This window comes from Ranitomeya variabilis, chromosome 1 (genome assembly GCF_051348905.1).
Source record: "Ranitomeya variabilis isolate aRanVar5 chromosome 1, aRanVar5.hap1, whole genome shotgun sequence".
Classification (NCBI taxonomy): domain Eukaryota; kingdom Metazoa; phylum Chordata; class Amphibia; order Anura; family Dendrobatidae; genus Ranitomeya; species Ranitomeya variabilis.
Genome location: NC_135232.1, coordinates 1,102,652,396 through 1,102,673,802, shown reverse-complemented (window position 1 = coordinate 1,102,673,802; position 21,407 = coordinate 1,102,652,396). Strand labels below are relative to the sequence as shown.

Sequence of the window (21,407 nt, the reverse complement as noted above, 5' to 3'; positions counted from 1 at the left end):
TGTAAATCCCATGCGCTTTGCTGGAAGTGTAAGACGCTGCAGAGAGAAAAAACCCAACGCCAAAACCTCATCATGAGAACTTGGCATAACCCATTTTTTTTATGGCTGCCTAACATGTATATGAATTATACCTTTCCTAGGACTATTTTGCAGTGAAGTGCTTTACTTATTCTCTGTCCCCCATTCCACACTTGTTCTGCACCTGATATATGACCATCCTGCCCATTCCCAGGTTTGGTCAGGACTCTTCTTGGTGAGCTCTGTGATCCCTATGTCCAGCCTCATACAGAAAAGCTCCTAACTTCGAGGGAAACGCGTTTGAGCTACTTTGCCTCCTCCGGCTTGCCGTAGAATCTATTTACACCTGTGTGATACAGTGTTGCCGCGCAGTATCCGGGTTCTGTCGGTAGGATGCTGCCGCTGCTGCTCCTGGTCCTCTCCCTGAGTGGAGATGTCACCTCTGCAAAACAAATTCAGGTGTTTGTCATCCCCCACAGTCACATGGACGTCGGCTGGGTGTACACAGTGCAGGTACCGCCACCACAGTCTGTGGCTATTTCTATAGTGATATTTCTATAGTGTTATTAATGGGGGAGTCAGCTGACACAGCTTAGATCACATGACCCATGGAGATGCTGCTTTCACTTTCTCCACACTTTACATGCTGTTGTTCCAGTCTCCCATTCCCTGCAGTATATGTAGCAGCAATGCCTGCTGGGAGTTGTACAAGATTAAAGGGGTTGTCCAGGACATTAATCTTTGAGATAGGTCATCTTATTGGTGGGGGGTAGCCCTGTCGATAAACTGTTGCTGCAGCCCTAAGTGCGGAGCTGCAGAGCACAGTGTTCTGATCGCGGGCGGTGCAGCCACCGTAGAGATGACGGCGCTGTGCTGTGCGGCTCTGGGCGCGCACCCCCATTGATCAGGTATTGATGACCTATCATAAGGGCTCATGCACGAATCCGTATTTTCCACAGAACATTGGATTGCATTGGGACCAGTGTTAGTTAATATGTGGTCGTGTACATCCGACTTTAATTTTTTTCTTTCCTCGGACACAGCAGGTCCAAGCAAAAGGTCGCTTCACGCCAGAGTTTGATTCAATATTTGGATGGCACTCAACCATGCAAGTCAATGAGTCTGTTGGAAACGTCAGACTGCATTCGGATGGCATCTGAGTGCAGTTCAGTTTTCACAGAATGGACTGATCAAAGTGTCATTCGCATGATCGACCTTATTCTCTTGCATGAGAGCGTATACTCTGGTGTGACCTATAGGATAGGTCATTATTGTAACAGTCCTGAACAACCCCTTTTTTGAGGCAGACAGATGGCCGTATTCCTCATGCAAGGTCCGCATCGCAATGCTCAGACAGACCATCGACCCTCCTGACCTGTGTGACATCTGCATAGAAATATGTCGTGCTTAGATTAGGAGAGGTGACGGGCCAGTCCGTGCAGTGCAGTCCGATCCTCGCACGAGAAATACGGCCGCCTGTCTGCAGCCCTTAGGCTAAGTTTCCGTAATGATTATTTGATGCACTTTTTCCGCTGTGTTTTTCTGTGACCCAAAACCACAGTAAATTACAGATCCAGCAAAGTAGATAGGATTTGTATTCATCTCATGCTCACTGTGCTGTTTTCTAATTTTTTTTTTTTTTTATGCTGCAATGCGTTTTTGAAATTTGCAACACGTCAATTTTTATTTTGTAATAAAATGAGTTTTATTGGCGAATTTTCCTCATAGACTTGAATGAGATGCGTAAAATCTGCAAATGAGAAAAACGCACCGATGTTATGATTCTATTTGCGCAGTGGAAATATACTAAAACGCATGTAATCCATGCAGGACGCTGGCAGTAAAGTTTTATCAAAGCCGGATAAGTCAGCAAAAGGGAAGTTTCCGAAACAAAAGTTGGATTACTTAAAACATGATTTACTAGAAAGAGATAAAATCCACAAGAGAAAATATGCAATAAAAAGGCACGCAAACAAATAAACACTCTAACTGCACTAAGGACGCACGCAACTTAAATTAGCTATTTGGTGTAGTTTCTGCAAATAAAATTTACTTCAACCTCCACTCCACTCATTGTCAATGGGACTGCTGGAGAAATCTGAGCTCTATACTTGGCTATTTCCAGCTATCCCATTGGCAATGAATGGAGTGGAGGTTGAGTGTGCACATATTCTTGCTATTTAGCAGGGTTGTGGAGTCTCAGTCAGTGTCCATTTTGCTGGAATTGGACAGTCTCTGACTGCTAATATATAGTAAATTGGGTACAGTAGTACAATGCAGGATGTGCTGTAAATGTTTTCATAATTGGGGAAAGTTCTGAAATGCCCTATAAATGTCTGTTCTGTTCCTGATCTAAGGATCTCCGCTTTTAGTGGAGATGAATCTGTGCTGCATTTTATGTACATGCTCAGTGGTGACCACTACTGTGGAGATGAATCTGTGCTGCACTGTATGTACGTGCTCAGTAGTGACCAGTGCTGTGGAGATGAATCTGTGCTGCACTGTATGCACGTGCTCAGTAGTGACCAGTGCTGTGGAGATGAATCTGTGCTGCACTGTATGTACTTGCTCAGTAATGACCAGTGCTGTGAAAATGAATCTGTGCTGCACTGTATGTACAGGCTCAGTAGTGACCAGTGCTGTGGAGATGAATCTGTGCTGCACTGTATGTACATGCTCAGTGGTGACCAGTGCTGTGGAGATGAATCTGTGCTGCACTTTATGTACATGCTCAGTATGCTCAGTGGTGACCAGTGCTGTGGAGATGAATCTGTGCTGCACTGTATGTACATGCTCAGTAATGACCAGTGCTGTGGAGATGAATCTGTGCTGCACTGTATGTACAGGCTCAGTGGTGACCAGTGCTGTGGAGATGAATCTGTGCTGCACTGTATGTACATGCTCAGTAATGACCAGTGCTGTGGAGATGAATCTGTGCTGCACTGTATGTACATGCTCAGTAGTGACGAGTGCTGTGGAGATGAATCTGTGCTGCACTTTATGTACATGGTCAGTAGTGACGAGTGCTGTGGTGATGAATCTGTGCTGCACAGTATGTACATGCTCAGTAATGACCAGTGCTGTGGAGATGAATCTGTGCTGCACTTTATGTACATGCTCAGTATGCTCAGTGGTGACCAGTGCTGTGGAGATGAATCTGTGCTGCACTGTATGTACATGCTCAGTAATGACCAGTGCTGTGAAAATGAATCTGTGCTGCACTGTATGTACATGCTCAGTAGTGACCAGTGCTGTGGAGATGAATCTGTGCTGCACTGTATGTACATGCTCAGTAATGACCAGTGCTGTGGAGATGAATCTGTGCTGCACTGTATGTACAGGCTCAGTAGTGACCAGTGCTGTGGAGATGAATCTGTGCTGCACTGTATGTACAGGCTCAGTAGTGACCAGTGCTGTGGAGATGAATCTGTGCTGCACTGTATGTACAGGCTCAGTAGTGATCAGTGCTGTGAAGATGAGTCTGTGCTGCACTTTATGTACATGCTCATTAGTGATCAGTGCTGTGGAGATGAATCTGTGCTGCACTGTATGTACATGCTCAGTAGTGATCAGTGCTGTGGAGATGAATCTGTGCTGCACTGTATGTACATGCTCAGTAGTGATCAGTGCTGTGGAGATGAATCTGTGCTGCACTGTATGTACATGCTCAGTAGTGATCAGTGCTGTGGAGATGAATCTGTGCTGCACTGTATGTACATGCTCAGTAGTGATCAGTGCTGTGGAGATGAATCTGTGCTGCACTGTATGCATGCTCAGTAGTGATCAGTGCTGTGGAGATGAGTCTGTGCTGCACTTTATGTACATGCTCAGTAGTGATCAGTGCTGTGGAGATGAATCTGTGCTGCACTGTATGTACATGCTCAGTAGTGATCAGTGCTGTGGAGATGAATCTGTGCTGCACTGTATGTACATGCTCAGTAGTGATCAGTGCTGTGGAGATGAATCTGTGCTGCACTGTATGTACATGCTCAGTAGTGATCAGTGATGTGGAGATGAATCTGTGCTGCACTGTATGTACATGCTCAGTAGTGATCAGTGCTGGGGAGTCAGGGAAATTGAGGAGCCAGAAGTTTGGCTTACTGAATCCACAGAAATGCTATTTAGAATGGTGATGATCTTGGGTTCTCAGCGGTTTGACCCCTCAGTGATCAGCACATTATTATGCCTTATCCTATAAAAATGGATTGTTTTTTTATTTTTATTTTTTTCAGAGAATGAGCGTTTAATCCGATAATACAAAAAAATAGGTATTTACCCTGAGGGATTAGTGCCGGTCCTCATATATTGGCACTGTCCCCCTGGCGGCCACGTGACATTGATATCTGGGTGCAGGCTTCACTAGTGTATAATTCCACGACACCAGTCCGGGATATAAATATACTATAAATCTTACTGTTCAAAGAGGGTGTACTCATTTATGCTGGGCACTGTATGTTTTTGTTTTCTTAAGAGGGGTTGCCTGGTGATAAGTGATCTTCTGGGTTGGGTCGTAACTTACTGATTGTTAGGGATCTGAATGTTGGAAATGTTGTTTTCAGCTCGGTACTCTTTTCCCTGTTGAGGCGTGATGGATTCCTCACCATTAGAGATGAGCAAATAGCTATGGATAACTCCTTATCCGAATAGCTATAGTCCTTAGGAGATGGACCCCCTTCATCTATCACCTATCACGCACGTATGTGACACCTTGTTTTCACCAGACAACCCCTTTAACAGGAAAGCTATTAAGAAGGGGTTGCTCAGTAGCAGACAAACTTTTTTTTTTTTTTTAACCCATTACATACTCCCCTATAGCAGATGTCTACCACTGAGTTAACTTATGAACCTTTGTCTGTTCAGGTTTTCTTGTATTTCATATATTCTTGTTTTAATAAAATACAGAACGTTGTATTCTCAGGAGAGCATGCATGCCTATGCCGCCAATGTCTACACAACAGTAGTGGAAGAACTGATGAAGGCCAAGTATCGCAAGTTCATTGTGGTCGAGCAGGAATTTTTCCGCTTATGGTGGGATATGGTGGCAGGAGAAGTGCAAAAGCAGCAGGTAATCCAAGGGATAAAACTAGCACCAAAGACTGTGTCTACTGCACTCACCTATGGTTGTTTTTTTTTTTTTTTCTCTCCTTTTTCCAAACTCGTACCTGGGGAAAATAGATGGAAATGGATTTACATACCTTCCATAGCAAATCTTTCATGAAGCTCCCATGTTTCCATCTGTAATCTTCCTTTTGTTAATTTTCACACCCCCTGATGTGCAGTTTGCAGACTGATCCAAGTTTCTGATTTTACCATCTCAATAATGTAGACTGGATGTGGGATCTGTGTGTAAACCGGGTGCTGCTTTCTTCACTTGCTTTCTTATAACAGCAGAATTTCCATCCTGCACTTATTTTCTTTGTGTGGTTTCCTCCTTGTCTGTAGTCTGTTTTCTGTGCCCTCCGTGAAACTGTAGATACTTTCCTCCTCTCTACACATCATGGAGATCTGAGTAAAAAACAAATCCATCCTCACTGCTCTGACTAAGGTCTTATTTAGATGAATATGTTGCACATTCATGTTCGTTTTGTGCTTTTCACAGATAGGTTATCATGGCGTAAATGTCCTATGTTGCTATTTACATGTACAGTAGGTTTTTTCATGGACCGTGTGTTTGTGCTAAAATCACGGAGACGTGTCTGTTTTTTTTTTTTTTTTTCTGTGGCACAGATGAAAAGTGACAATACAAGTCTATGATATGACAATGTCTGACACCCTACAGGTCCTCATCCTTGAAATGAGGTGCTTGGTGTCAATTCCAGTCAACCTACACTATCATCTAGTGGGTATGGCTGGATAATGCCCCAAAACACCAAAAAAAGAATGTGCTCAAATCAGTACAACTATTGCCATTCTGCAGCCCATCCTCATATTTGTTCTGGTGGTCACAGGTGCATCAGTTGGTACAGGAGGGACGATTAGAGTTCGTTATCGGTGGACAAGTCATGCACGATGAAGCCGTTACTGCAGTAGATGATCAGATCTTACAACTAACAGGTATCTGCTCCTAATTCAGTGGCCTAATTCACATTTCCTTTGTTACAATGCACAACCTTATAATTCTGCGCATAGAGATATTCTCCTAAGAAAGCCGAAAAGTAACTTTTACTCTTCGCCACGACAGCACCCCACTGGAGAGAGGGATCCGCCCCGCAGGAACAGGAAACCTACAGAGAAATAAAAGGGGCGGTCCGCCTCTCCTCCTCAGTTTAGGTTTCCTGTTCCTGCGGGAACGACAGGATTGCTATGAAGAGAAAAATATCTGGGCATGCACGCCGCCTGTGCGGTATCTTTAGGAACGGCAGGGGCTGCAGTCCAGAGGCAGCGTCGGGGGAGATCCGTTTGACGGCTCCCTCCTCATCTGACAGAAGCCCGGATGATGACCTGGTCCGGGTGAGGCCGCCGGGCATCATTTCCGAAATGGGTGGCTGAAGCAAGCGCCGGAGTCCTCGCTGATCAGGTGAGGACGGCGTTCCGGAAGTAAGTCCAGGGCAAAAATCCCGGACTGCGCATGCGCCGACCACCACCAATGATTCACCCGGATGTATAGACTAAACTTTCCGGAGCATCCAAGCTGCGGCCAGCGGCGGGGGGGATGCGCGGCCTTCGCGCATGCGCAATGCCGGTAAAAAAAAAGACGCTCAAACGCCCTATATAAATCGAACGAGCACCATTATTTGGCGATGCAAGATGTCATCCCCAGGTGCCATGGACCCTGAAACGGACCAAGTACCCCCCGCCAAGGAGCGTCCCAGCAAAGGATCTTCAGACACCGGTCATAAGAGCGGCTCGGTGGATAGATCCAGGACAGAATCTCGGGCTTCTGATCCGGTATTATCAGCTTCACTGGGTGAGTGTGAGTGACTCTACCTATTAAGCTAATGCTATTTCCCCTCTCTCTCTCTTCCTCCTTCTCTCGTCAGCACACCTCGGGTCAGGTTAAAAAGCGACAAAAAACAAAACATAGGAAATGCGCCTTATGTAGCCAGCCCCTACCTGACTCATACCCCAAAAAACTCTGCAAGGACTGCATAACTGAAACCACACAGGGAGCGGCAATGTCCGTTACGGACTTGCGTACCATTATCAGGGAGGAATTAAGGGCTATGTCCCAAGAGAAACCTCATAAAACCAAACCCAGAATACCGACACCCTCGTCGGATTCAGATAGTGACCAGGCTGTATGTTCAGACGCCTCCCTATCGTCATCATCGTCTTCATCGTCTGAAATTGAGGGACGTTCTTGTTTCCCGGTGGAAAGTGTGGACAATTTAGTGAAATCGATACGAGACACTATGGGGTGTGAAGAGGCAAAAGGTGCACAAACCACGCAAGACACAATGTTTGCGGGTTTGGCAGAAAGAAAAAGGAGATGTTTTCCGGTCATACCGGCGGTAAAAGCATTAATAAAAAGGGAGTGGGAAAAGCGCAGGATCAGAGAAGCTTTCTACCCTCAGCGTCAAAACGAAAATATCCGTTTAGTGACGAGGAGCTTCTTACATGGACAAAAGTCCCTAAGGTTGACGCAGCTGTAGCCTCTACCTCGAAGCAGTCAACCTTACCTGTAGAAGATGCGGGACTGCTCTCTGACCCTCTGGATCGCAAAGCCGAGTCCTCCCTAAAAAGATCCTGGGAGGCGACTACAGGAATATTTAAGCCGGCAGTAGCAAGCACTTGCACAGCCAGATCGATGCTCATATGGATCGATCAATTGGACCAACAAATTGAGAATAAGATCTCAAGAGAAAAATTACGGGCAGCTATCCCCTTGATACGAGGCGCAGCAGCCTTTATGGCAGACGCATCCGCGGACTCCCTTCGGTTAGCGGCAAGATCTGCAGGTCTTGTAAACAACGCAAGGCGTGCATTATGGATGAAAAGCTGGAAAGGCGATGCGCAATCAAAATCTAAGATATGCGCCATCCCATGTGAGGGTGAGTTCCTCTTTGGCAAAGCTCTAGACGACATACTAAAAAAAGCAAAAGACAGGAAAAAAGCTTTTCCTGACTCTTCTATTCCCTTTTATAGGAGAGCCTTTAAAAGGAGACCGTTTGGCAAAAGAAGGCAAACGGATAGGTCTACAACATGGACCGCTAAGGACGACAAGCAGAGAGGTACCATGTTTAGAAGACCCAACCCCCCAAAAGACAACAAATACTGAGGATATACCAGTTGGGGGCAGACTGAAGTTTTTCACCACTCAATGGGAAAAAATAACATCTAGCTCGTGGGTTTTAAATATCATCCGAGATGGAATTAAACTAAAATTCTCTCGTGTTCCCCACGAGTCTTATATTATAACATCCCTCAGCTCGCCTATACAGCAACAGGCGCTAGAGCTTGAAATTCAAACCCTAGTATCAAAACAGGTCCTAGTCCAAGTGCCGGTGGGACAGGAGGGTAGGGGATTCTACTCCCCCCTATTCCTAATTTCTAAGCCCGACGGTTCTTTCAGGACAATCATAAACCTTAAAAAACTCAATTCATTTATTGAAAACTATACATTTTAAAATGGAATCCATTAGGTCCACCATAAAGCTCCTCTTCCCAAACTGTATGATGGGGGGCATTGATCTAAAAGATGCTTACTATCATCTCCCTATTCATGACAGGTGCCAAAAATTCCTCAGGGTGGCAGTAAAAATCAACAACGAGGTTCGTCATTTCCAATATGCGGCCCTGCCCTTTCGGCCTCCCAACAGCGCCGAGGATCTTCACCAAGATTATGCTAGAGGTGATGGCCTACCTTCGCCAGAAGGAAACCTTGATTGTGCCCTATCTGGATGACTTTTTGGTAATAGGAAATTTAGTTACTCAATGCACTGATCGTTTAGCTCACGCAATTTCCTCTCTACAGGACCTGGGCTGGATAATCAATACCGACAAATCCAGACTCACTCCGCTTTCCCGTCAGGCGTTCTTGGGGTTCCATTTAGACTCCATATCTCAAAAGTGTCTCCTGCCACAGGTAAAGATTCTACTGATCAGACACAAAGTCCTAGCCGCAATAAATAATCCACGGATATCCCTAAGACAAGCCATGTCGTTATTAGGGTCTCTTATCTCTTGTATACCTGCAGTAAGGTGGGCTCAACACCATACTTGAACACTACAACATCAAATTTTACAAGAGGATAGACGGTTATTTGGTCACCTAAATGCAAAAATAAAACCTCCTGAGATAAGGTTATCTTCCTTAGAGTGGTGGCTAGACTCAAACCATTTGAGTGGGGTTCCATGGGTAATAACGCCATCTCATACCATAACCACTGACGCCAGTCCTCATGGATGGGGCGCTCATATGGGGAATGATTATTGCCAAGGGTCATGGAACATGGAGGAAAGCTGCAGCTCCTCTAATGTTAAAGAACTAAATGCTGTAAAATACGCCTTATATCATTTCCTCCCACAGCTTCGGGGGAAAGATGTCAGAGTCCTGTCCGACAACACAACCACGGTGGCGTATCTAAACAAGCAAGGAGGCACGCGATCAGAGACTCTGATGTCTTCTGCTACAGAAATCTTAAATCTAGCAGAAAGTCACCTAACATCCCTTACTGCACTGCACATAAGAGGAGCAAACAATCAGCAGGCGGACTTTTTGAGTCGACACATCTTGAGACAAGGAGAGTGGTGCCTAAACCAGCAAATTTTTCTGGACATAATATCTCTTTGGGGCCGTCCTCAGATAGATCTCTTCGCCACAAGAAGAAACAGAAAAGTCCGGAGATTTGCCTCCTTATCTCCAGCGGATCATCCGGACATTCTGGACGCTCTCCAAGCCCCTTGGCAGTTCAGTCTGGCGTACGCGTTTCCTCCGATCATATTGCTAACTCAAGTCATACGCAAAATCAGAGAAGAAGGAGCGAGAATTATTCTGATAGCTCCATTCTGGCCCAAGAGACCATGGTTCTCATGGCTACAGACCATGTCGGTCTCAGATCATTGGGTCCTCCCCTCAACACCCAACCTTCTCTTCCAGGGTCCGTTTTTCCACCCTCAGGTGGACAATCTCCACCTGACGGCCTGGAATTTGAGAGGCAGATGCTAAGATCGAGAGGATTCTCGGGGGGTTTGATTGATACACTTCTCCAAAGTAGAAAACCCTCCACCACGAAAATTTATACGAGAGTATGGAAGAAATTTTTACAATTCCATACATCTACCAACATATCAGAAATTCCGATACAATCTATCCTGGAATTTCTTCAAAAAGGGAGAGAACTAGGGTTAACTGTAAACACCTTAAAAGTTCATGTTTCAGCATTAGGAGCCCTCTATGGCCATAACATTGCGGGGGATAGATGGGTATCCAGATTTATTACAGCCTGCGAGAGAATAAATCCAGTTAACATACCTAGGATTCCACCCTGGGATTTAAATTTAGTTTTACAAGCTCTAACTGCCTCTCCTTTCGAGCCAATAGACTGAATACCCATTAAATGTCTATCACTAAAAACGGCCCTCTTGGTAGCACTGACTTCAGCTAGGAGAATCAGTGACATCCAAGCACTCTCTATAGATCCACCTTTTTTGTTAACCTTTCAGGATAAGTTTAATTCTTAAACCAGACCCGTCCTACCTTCCCAAAGTAGCAAAAAAATTCCATAGGTCACAAGAAATAATCTTGCCCACTTTCTTCAGTAATCCCTCCTCTCCTGAAGAACAGAAATATCACACTCTTGACGTTAAAAGAGTAGTGTTAAAATATATTGAAAGGACCAGCAGCTGGCGACAGAGTAGGGCTCTGTTTATTTCCTTCCAGGGTCACAAGAAGGGTCATGGAGTAACAAAAAGCACCTTATCCCGGTGGATCAGAGAGTCTATCAGACTGGCTTATTCCGCGAGGAAAGAAAACCCTCCGGAAGGCATAACAGCACACTCCACCAGAGTGATGGCATCCTCCTGGGCAGAGAGGGGAGACGTCCCAATTGAAACTATATGTAAGGCGGCAACTTGGTCAAATCCTTCTACATTCTATAACCACTATAGGCTAGACCTATCGTCAACTTCTGACCTAGACTTTGGCAGGACTGTCCTCAGCACAGTGGTCCCCTCCCTAGGTGATGGTCTCTGAAAGATCTCTAGTGGGGTGCTGTCGTGGCGAAGAGTAAAAAGCCGGATTACTCACCGGTAATGCTCTTTTAGTGAGTCCACGACAGCACCCTCTTACATCCCTCCCTAGATTAATATAATACATACTATTGAGTAAAAATTATTTTAATTATAAGCAAATAAGTTTGAAAGATGAAATAAATAGTATTTGCCTAATACTGGCGGTCCTCCGGGTACTCTGAAATTAAACTGAGGAGGAGAGGCGGACCGCCCCTTTTATTTCTCTGTAGGTTTCCTGTTCCTGCGGGGCGGATCCCTCTCTCCAGTGGGGTGCTGTCGTGGACTCACTAAAAGAGCACTACCGGTGAGTAATCCGGCTTTTTATTTACTTAAATATTGAGGCTTCAGGGTTTTTTAGACTTTTGGATTCACCTACAGCACTGGAGTTGTTTAATAAGATTAATAATCAAAAATACAAGTTGCCTAATAAGTGTCCACAATTCCAACATCCAGGTATTGTAGAGATGATTAGATACTAATACACACTGTATAATACTATACGTCTGTCTCTATGCAGAGGGCCACGGCTTTTTGTATGAAACATTTGGAGTAAGACCTCAGTTTTCTTGGCATGTGGATCCCTTTGGAGCATCTGCCGTCTCACCTACCATATTTGCCATGTCTGGATTTAATGCCCATCTTATTTCCCGCATTGATTATGACAGTAAATCTGCCATGCAGGATTCCAAGGTATGAGTGTATTGGTATAATATTGGTATATTATATGGTATTACGTCAATATTTCTATGAAAGCCATCTCAAATAGAAATGAACTGCGAAAATAGAAATCCCAGAATATGTTTTTGTAAACTCATTGAGAGGGTGCAGCAATGGGGTAGCAGTGCATCCCTCTTCATTTTCTCTTCCCCATTCAAGCGAATAATGCTGTCTGTAGCTCCTTGGCAGGTGCACAGCTGTGTAAGGAAAACTTATAAAGACTTACAACTCTACATCAGATTTCAACCTTTTCATTTTTAGAGTGGGTGGGCTTCCCAGAATTCAGACTCCCACCATCATAAAGCAATGGAATACTGTAGCAATATGCTTTACCTTTTGTAAGTTTAAATATACCCCTTGATTACATGAATCAAACAATATATTTATATACATCCTGGGTATAGTCATGAAGCGCATTGAATATAAAGCAGTGTGAATACACCCTGACTCTGTAACTTCTCAGCTGAAACGGCACAATATTTTTTAAATGTAGGATACATACCTAGTCTCTAGTATTCTTGTGTATTTTAATATCATCCATCATTTATTGATCTTTTCAGCTGCAGCTGTTATAAATGATATAGGGTAATACTGTTACTTTGTACATTATGTGTCAGGTATAAATTATATACTGTAATATTATGCACATAATGTGTAGTCTGGTATAAATGACATACTATAATATGGCTATGTTGCACATTATATATTTTACATGTGTGTAAGTGTATGCGGTGGCTGGAGAGGATTCTACCCTTTTATCCTCCATCTTTCGGATGTAGCATTACGTCCCCCTATGCGAGTCTCTGCTGGGGTTCCCGGGCGATGGGCCAGATTTTCCTTTTGAACTAGTATTGTTTCTCCTAAAGAAAACAAGAGATTCATTAGTTGTTTGTTGTAATTGCCAGGAATGAGTCCTCACCACAAGCCGTGAGTTTCCGGATGTACGCAGTATGGTTTACTCTGAGGATATCTCTTTCTTTTCTCTTTGTAGAATCTGCAGTTTGTTTGGAGAGGGTCTCGCTCCTTATCTGAGAAGCAGGAGATCTTTACACATGTCATGGACCAGTTTAGATACTGTACCCCTTCTTACCTGCCATTTACCAACAGGTACAGTAGTAGAAAGAAATGGGGGGGGGGGGGGGGGGAATCTGTGCCCCCTGATACCCAGCACACTGGAGATCTGTAAGACCAATGGCCACCTCGGTCCCTCCGCAGAACCTGCCATGCTGCAAGCATCCAGTGTACCCTCTGCCACTCTATTCAGACTCTGTGGCATGGGTAAACATAGCTGAGTGGCAGTGCCAATGCTCAACCTCCGATCCATTGCCCTTCGCCTAAACGGTGTCTTGTAGCTGAGGTGACTGTGGCCCAGTGCCTGGGGGGAATGGCAGTGGTCTGATATTCACCCATTTAACTTTTATCATCTAACCAGTGGAATCGAGAGATGCTTTAGGCTGAGGTGAGCATTGTGCCTGGTGTAGTGTCATTCTAGAGATCAATGGAGCTCCCAGTACAAGAGCCCTATCTGACACGTCTCCGCAGGATGCCCACCATAAAATTAGTTTTTATTAGGCATGGGTTGATTAAAAATAGTAAGTGGAGGCATACTCTCCTTCCATCACTCCCCGTGGATCCAGCGCAGGCCATTCAGGAGGTCTGTGCCGACTCTTGAAGTCGCAACCAATTACAGAGTACAACGCTCAGATGACTGATTCTGATTCACTCTCTTAGTCAACTGACTGTTGCAGACGATCACAGACTGCAGTGGTACTATGACTTCCAAACAGGGCAGACCGCCGGCGTGGCTGAAGTCTGATCCACAGGGTCACTGGAAAGCGAGTATGGTTTCTTTTATTACTTTAATCTTTCCGTGCCTAAAAAAACTGCAACAATATTTTCCCTTCCCCCATGACGGCACACCTGAGAGAGAGGGGATCCGCCCATTCAGGACAGGAAACCCTACTGAAAATAAAAGGGCGGTACCTCTCTGTCGCTTCGGTTGGGTTTCCTGTCCTGACAAAGACCCTCATGCTGAAAACAGTGGAAGATTTTTCTACTTTTTTTCTACTTACGCATTACCCGTCTCGGTGTGGAAGAACAGGCAGCGCCTGTGCGTCGGTCCTCGGGTACTGGAAGCGCCGTCCGCGGGTCCTCCGGGGCTTTGCGTCCGAGCGGGCGGCTTTGCAGCACGGTCGGATGTCCGGGCTCCTTCCGTGGCTGCCACGCCACCCTTCTCTCTGCTGGCGTCCATGTGGCCGCTTCCGGGTCGCTCGTCTGATGTCACGCGCAAGGCACACTGGGAATGGGCGTGCCTGCGTGACGTCGGGGGCGGGTGCCGGATCCAAGATGGCGGCGCCCATGAAGAAAACACCGGCCGGTGGATAAAGACTCCAGTGACGCGGCAGAGGAGGGGACGGACCACCAGTGGGCACCAGAGGAGGTGGGAAGTGCAGTGGATCCCCCATAAAAGGGGGATGACCACAGAAGACGCACTCATTCCCAAAAACTTCATCATGGAAGTGGGGCAACAGGAGCAGTAGCAGCCGCCGTCGCAGCAGCATCATTAGGAGCTCTCGCCAGGTGCCTTGCCGAGCCACCAGCATACCAGGATAAGCAGCCGCTCAAGTGGTAGGAGCAGCAGTCGTCCTGTTCGGCAAGACTCTTCGGCGTCCAGAAGGGACGCTACACGTGCATCTGTCCAGTCTCCGAAACCGGTACCCTTGACTGTCGGCGGTGGTGAGTGATCTACATGAATGTCACCCTTATGGTAACAGGGTCCATTTTTTCTGTTTGATCACTAGGGGTCGAGGAAATCTAGCAGCAAAACAAAGAACCGAGAATGTGTCCTTTGTAAAGTTCCGCTTGCAGTTCAGTGGCAGAAGGATCTCTGCGCTAACTGCATTCATAAAACCATACAGGAAGAGACCCCTAATTTTGCCACTAGCCCTTAAAGCCATAATACAGGCAGAGATAAAAGACTCCTTAAAACTGGCCCTTAAAAAAACAAGGAGGAAAAGCCGCAAGGTGTCTACGGATTCGGATGCCTCTCAGAGACAGGAGGGTCATAAATCATCCCGGTCTCCCTCTAACTCCTCCACCTCTATCCAGTCCTCAGATTCCTCCTCAGTGATACAGGGGGTCGACCATGTTTTCCAACTGAGGATGTAGAAAAACTAGTTAAAGCAGTCAGGTCTGCAATGGGTCTTAAAGAGGAGAAGACACCTAGGTCACTTGAGGATGTCATGTTTGGCGGGTTAGAAACAAAAAGGAAACGTACGTTTCCGGTCAATGCAAAAATCAAAGCATTGATCGAAAAAGAATGGAGAAAACCCGAGAAAATGGGTACCTTGCCTTCTTCATCAAAAAGGAGATATCCTTTTGAGGAAAAAGACTCCGAATCCTGGGAAAAAAATCCCTAAAATTGACGGTGCAGTGGCCAAATCTTTGAAAAAATCGTCCCCTCCATTAGAAGATTCAGGTGTCCTAAAAGACCCGCTTGACAAAAAAGCAGATAGTTTTTTTTGAGACACATCTGGGAAGCTTCAGCTAGGGGCCTGAAACCAGCAATAGTTGGGACATGTACGGCTCGTGCTCTCATGGTCTGGCTACAGCAGATAGAAGATCAGCTAAGGGATAAAGTTCCTAGAAATGATATCCTTGCGAACATATCCTTAGTGCAAGGAGCAGCAGCTTTTTAGGCAGATTCCTCTGCGGATTCTGCAAGATTAACAGCTAGAGCAGCGGGCTTGTCCAATGTGGCAAGGAGAGCCCTATGGCTTAAAGGTTGTCCGGGGGATTTGCCGTCTAAACATAAACTGTGCTCCATCCCATGCGACGGTCAATTCCTCTTTGGCAAAAAGCTAGAAGAGATCTTGGAACATGCAGCAGATAAAAAGAAAGCCTTTCCAAGTTTCTCTAGAGATCCCAAAAACCTTTCTTTCGGAGATGAAAATTTAACAGAGGTCGTCCCCCAGGAGATAGGAGAAATTGGGACTCTAAAGATAAAAGGGATCAGGCTATATGTTCAAAGGACCCTCTACATCAGCAAAAAAATCCCCCCAATGACATTACACCAGAGGTTGGAGAAAGGCTCTCCCTCTTCTTTCCGGCCTGGATAAACATCTCCCCCAGTGCCTGGGTTTTAAATATTATCAAAGACGGTCTAAAGATAAAATTCATCTGTCCACCCAGGCAGAATTTTGCAATAACTCCCTGGAAGAAGTCCCAGCAGGAGCAATCTGCTCTGGAGACAAAAGTCTTCGGACTTGTTCACAAAAATGTGTTGCAGGAAGTCCCGGCTCGGGAGGAAGGAAAGGGGTTTTACTCCCCCCTCTTTTTGATACAAAAACCAGATGGCTCCTGGAGAACCATAGTCAATCTAAGAAATCTCAATCAATCAGTAGAGAACTACTCCTTCAAGATGGAGTCTATTAACCCGACCACAAAACTTCTGTTCCCACACTGCTTCATGACAGTAATAGACTTAAAAGATGCATATTATCATATCCCAATACATCAGGACTATCATACATACAAAACCAAGTAAAATAATAATAATAATCTTTTATATAGCGCTAACATATTCCGCAGCGCTTTACAGACATTATCATCGCTGTCCCCAATGGGGCTCACAATCTAAATTCCCTATCACTATGTCTTTGGAATGTGGGAGGAAACCGGAGTGCCTGCAGCAAACCCACGCAAACACATACAAACTCTTTGCAGATGGTTGGTGGGATTTGAACCCAGGACTCCAGCGCTGCAAGGCTGCAGTGCTAACCACTAAGCCACCGTGCTGCCCATATTCAGCCCTTCCATTCGGCCTGTCTATAGCTTCCAGGGTGTTCACCAAGGTGATGGTAGAGGTAATGTCATACCTCCGATTCCAGGATGTGATTGTCCCATACCTGGACGACTTCTTCCTTGTGGTAGGGAGGACAGAGACCCATTGCTCCCATCAAGTAACAGTTGTAACATCAACTCTAATAGAGCTGGGATGGATAATAAATACCCCCAAATCAAGATTAGTACCAGTAAAAGTGCAGTCCTTCCTAGGATTAATACTGGACCCCGAGCGTCAGCTATGCCTCCTTCCGGAGAACAAAGTGGCCAAAATAATGAACCTGACCAGTACACCAATTCATCAGCCAGCAATGACCCTAAGAAAAGCAATGTCCCTACTAGGCTCATTAACGTCATGCATTCCGGCTATAGGATGGGCACAATTTCACCTGAGACAACTGCAGTGCGAAGTTCTGTCAGCTCAGAAACTGTTAAGAGGGCATTTGGAAGGAAATCTATGTCTTTCTCGGGGCGTAAGATTGCCTAATTTGGTGGACTGTGAAGGAACATCTCATAATGGGGGTCCAGTGACAGAAACCAGTCGAAGACATCATCACGACTGACGCAAGCGGTATAGGTTGGGGAGTCTCATCTGAGGTCTCATTCAGTACAAGGAACCTGGTCCTTGCAAGAAAGGAATCATGGCTCAAACGAAAAAGAACTATGGGCAGTGGAAAAGGCCTTGAAACATTTTCTTCCCTAGCTCCAGGGCCGCCATACTCTAATCATGATGGACAATCAAGCACTGGTAGCTTATATCAATTTCTAAGGGGGATGAGTCCCGGGGCCTCATGGAGGTGTCAAATGTACTTTTCCAGTTGGCAGAACAACACCTGTCATCCCTCACAGCACTACACATAAGGGGTGTAGAAAACACACAGGCAGACTTCCTGAGTCGCAGAGGTCTGAGACAGGGGAAATGGTCCTTAAACCCCCAGGTGTTCCAACAAATAATACAAGCCTGGGGTACACCAGAAATAGACTTATTTGCCACCTCACACAAAAAAAATGTCAAATTCTGCTCCTTAAACCAAAGAGAAAATCCTTTTGCAGTAGATGCCCTGCTAATACCATGGAGGTTCTCTCTGGCCAACGCATTCCCCCCGATAGTGATGATTCCAACAGTAGTCCAGAAGATCAGAGAAGACCGAGCAAAAATAATACTAATAGCTCCATTCTGGCCAAGAAGGTCATGGTTCTCCCTTCTAAGGCAGATATCATTAACAGACCCATGGATTCTGCCAGAAGTTCCGGACCTGTTAACCCAAGGACCAGTGACCACTCTCAGGTGAAGGGCATCCATCTGGCAGCCTGGAATTTGAGAGGGCTACTGAGTCACCAGGGATTCTCACCAGGGTTAAGGTACCTTCACACTAAGCGACTTTGCAGCGATAACGATAGCGATCCGTGTCGTTGCAGCGTCCTGGATAGCGATATCGTTGTGTTTAACACGCAGCAGCGATCAGGATCCTGCTGTGATATCGCTGGTCATTGCTGAAAGTTTAGAACTTTATTTGGTCGTCAGATCGTCGTGTATCGTTGTGTTTGACAGCAAAAGCAACGATGCCAGCGATGTTTTACAATGGTAACCAGGGTAAATATCGGGTTACTAAGCGCAGGGCCAAGCTTAGTAACCCGATATTTACCCTGGTTACCATTGTAAAAGTAAAAAAACAAACAGTACATACTCACCTTCTGATGTCTGTCACACGTTCCCTGCCGTCCGCTTCCCGCACTGACTGTGAGTGCCGGCCGTAAAGTAAAAGCAGAGCACAGCGGTGACGTCACCGCTGTGCTGTGCTTTACGGCCGGCACTCAGTCAGTGCGGGAAGCAGACGGCGAGGGACGTGTGACAGACACCGGAATGTGAGTATGTACTGTTTGTTTTTTTTACATTTACAATTGTAACCAGGGTAAACATCGGGTTACTAAGCACGGCCCTGCGCTTAGTAACCCGATGTTTACCCTGGTTACCCGGGGACTTCGGCATCGTTGGTCGCTGGAGAGCTGTCTGTGTGACAGCTCCCCAGCGACCACACAACGACTTGCCAACGATCACGGCCAGGTCGTATCGCTGGTCTTGATCGTTGGTAAATCGTTTAGTGTGACGGTACCTTTAGTCTCCACCCTACTGAAAAGCAGAAAGCCTATAATATCTAGAATCTACGGTAGGACATGGAAATAATTCTTGACTTCCTGGGTGAACCGGTGGGGGATGTAGCTCCAGTGGGACCCATCCTAGAGTTCCTGCAGGCAGGGTTGCAACTCAGGTTTGCAACTAGCACCCTTAAGGTTCAAGTTTCAGCCTTTGGGGCCCTATAGAACTGCAACCTAGCAGCAAATAGGTGGGTTTCACGATTCATAAAATCCTGTGGCAGGTATAGGCCGGTTATTATCCCAAAAATCCCTCCCTGGGATCTAAATTTAGTCTTAGAAGCCTTAACCAAAGACCCTTTTGAGCCTTTGCAGGAGTTGTCACCTAAATTACTCACCCTGAAAACAGTTCTACTGGTAGCCTTAACATCGGCCCGTAGGGTAGGTGATTTACAGGACCTGTCGATATGCCCTCCTTATACTCAGGAAAATTCTAAGACCAGACCCGGCGTATCTCCCCAAGGTGGTCCCAAAATTCCGTAGGAGTCAGGAGATTACTTTACCATCGTTTTGTAATAATCCTAAAAATCCTGGGGAACAAAAGTTCCATATGTTAGATGTAAGAAGATCTATGTTACAATACATGACCATGACTAGTCAGTGGAGGAAAGACCAAACCCTATTTGTAGCATTTCAGGATAGTAAAAAAGGGTGCGGGGTAGCTAAAAGTATCATTGCTAGATGGATCAGGGAGGCCATTAGTCTATCCTACTCTGCGAGTGGCACTCCGGTTCCTGATGGCATCAACGCTCACTCCACCAGAGCCGTGGCTACCTCCTGGGCAGAAAAGGCTGAGGTATCGATTGACCAAATTTGCATGGCCGCTACCTGGTCCTCACCCTCAACTTTTTTCAAACACTACCGGCTGGGGTGGTCCCTCCCTAAGGTTTCATTCTACAAAAGTCTCTCAGGTGTGCCGTCATGGGGGAAGGGAAAACACCAAGGTTAGTTACCGGTAGCCGGTTTTCCCGGAACCCATGACGGCACCTGTATATTCCCCAACCCCCCCCCCCCTTTATCATCCCCTCGGTGTGCACTATAGTTTTGGGTGTTTTGTACTATCCAGGGGGCCTCTCATGCTCTGAAAACCAGCTGAAGCGACAGAGAGGTACCGCTCTTTTATTTTCAGCAGGGTTTCCTGTCCTGACAGGGCGGATCCCCTCTCTCTCAGGTGTGCCGTCATGGGTTCTGGAAAAAACGGCTACCGGTAAGTAACCTTGGTGTTTTGCATTCAGACAAATTATTTAAGTTAAAAATCACGTGACCTCATTTTTACAAAGTAAATAACTTCTCTGTTCAGGTTGGGACAGTAGATTAATCAATAGGAGCTTGTAATCTGTGCATGAATTGGCAGAAGCAATATCTCAACATACAAAGGATGTTATGGAGAGGGGTTTCCCATCAGTAATAGTGGAGATGCCCCAACTCCTCAGCCCACCCCCATGTTGTCCCAGTGGAAGAGGTGACATATGGAGGACTACCTATGGTCAAGTCTATGGGAGGTGAATCCTCACGTTGTTACCTATGGTTCCTCTCTCCACTAGATCCGGATTTTACTGGAATGGCGTTGCGCTGTTTCCTGATCCACCAACGGATGGGATTTATCCCAACATGAGTCTGCCAGTTACAAGTGAGAACATTCAGCAGTACGCAGAAGCCATGATGAAGAACATAAAGACCCGAGCTGCCTGGTTCAGAAGCAATGATGTCTTGTGGCCATGGGTAAATGCAACTTCTGTCCTCTTCATTTCCTTCATAGTGTTTTATGCTTCATATTAGATGTTATGGCAAATGTACTGTATTGATAGAGTTCTAAGACTCCCGTGCAATAAAGGAAGCTGCAAAGGTAAAATATGAGTAGATCAGCAAACATTAAGGGGCATTCTGACCGTAGAACTGTATAGACAATCCATAGGGTACAACATCAATGCCTGATCTGTATCCCCTCGCCTATTGAGAGAATGCAGCAATCCAGAATGGATGAAGGACAAGTAAAGGATAAAGCTGAATGTGTTTTGATATAAAACACATATCGAGAAGCGTGGTCTTGCGGCCTTCACCCCCTACATATCTTTTCATGTACATACATGCCGAATACGTCCAGGAATTATCGCAATCATCATGCTCATTAACTTGTCATCTACTCTATGTAAGTGAGCAGTTACTCTTCATTAGCATTCTGCCAGCACTACAGGTGCCAGAACTTCCTTTTCCTTTCTGCCAGCATGTTTTGCTCCTGGAATTATCCAGTGACTTGCCTGCCCTATACTAAAATCTCCCCTCTCTGTTATGCCAATATGCAGTTTGCAGACAGGAGAGCAGGAGCACAAAGAAAGTCCCACCTCCACTCATTGTAATCCGTCTCAGTGTCTCTGCTGTTGGAGATGGATTACATGTGACAATAGGCAATGGACAGCAGGAAAACACCTAGTGGACGACAGTTCGTTTTATAGTGATTTTTTGGGGGGCTGAAAACGTCATTTGGGTAAATTAAAGTCCTTGTT

General features: G+C 45.7%; 1 protein-coding gene across 1 annotated transcript in view; it reads left to right on the top strand.

The window, feature by feature from the left end:
• Positions 1–236: 236 nt before the first annotated feature.
• The window catches only part of MAN2B2 (mannosidase alpha class 2B member 2), a 54,028-nt gene continuing 32,857 nt past the window's right edge, over positions 237–21,407 (top strand). The window contains exons 1-6 of the mRNA XM_077280110.1: positions 237–531; positions 4,937–5,083; positions 5,967–6,072; positions 11,708–11,880; positions 12,899–13,014; positions 20,448–20,625. Of these exons, the coding sequence (XP_077136225.1) occupies positions 412–531; positions 4,937–5,083; positions 5,967–6,072; positions 11,708–11,880; positions 12,899–13,014; positions 20,448–20,625 (840 nt within the window). The 5' untranslated portion in view covers positions 237–411. The remainder of the gene's footprint in view (positions 532–4,936; positions 5,084–5,966; positions 6,073–11,707; positions 11,881–12,898; positions 13,015–20,447; positions 20,626–21,407) is intronic.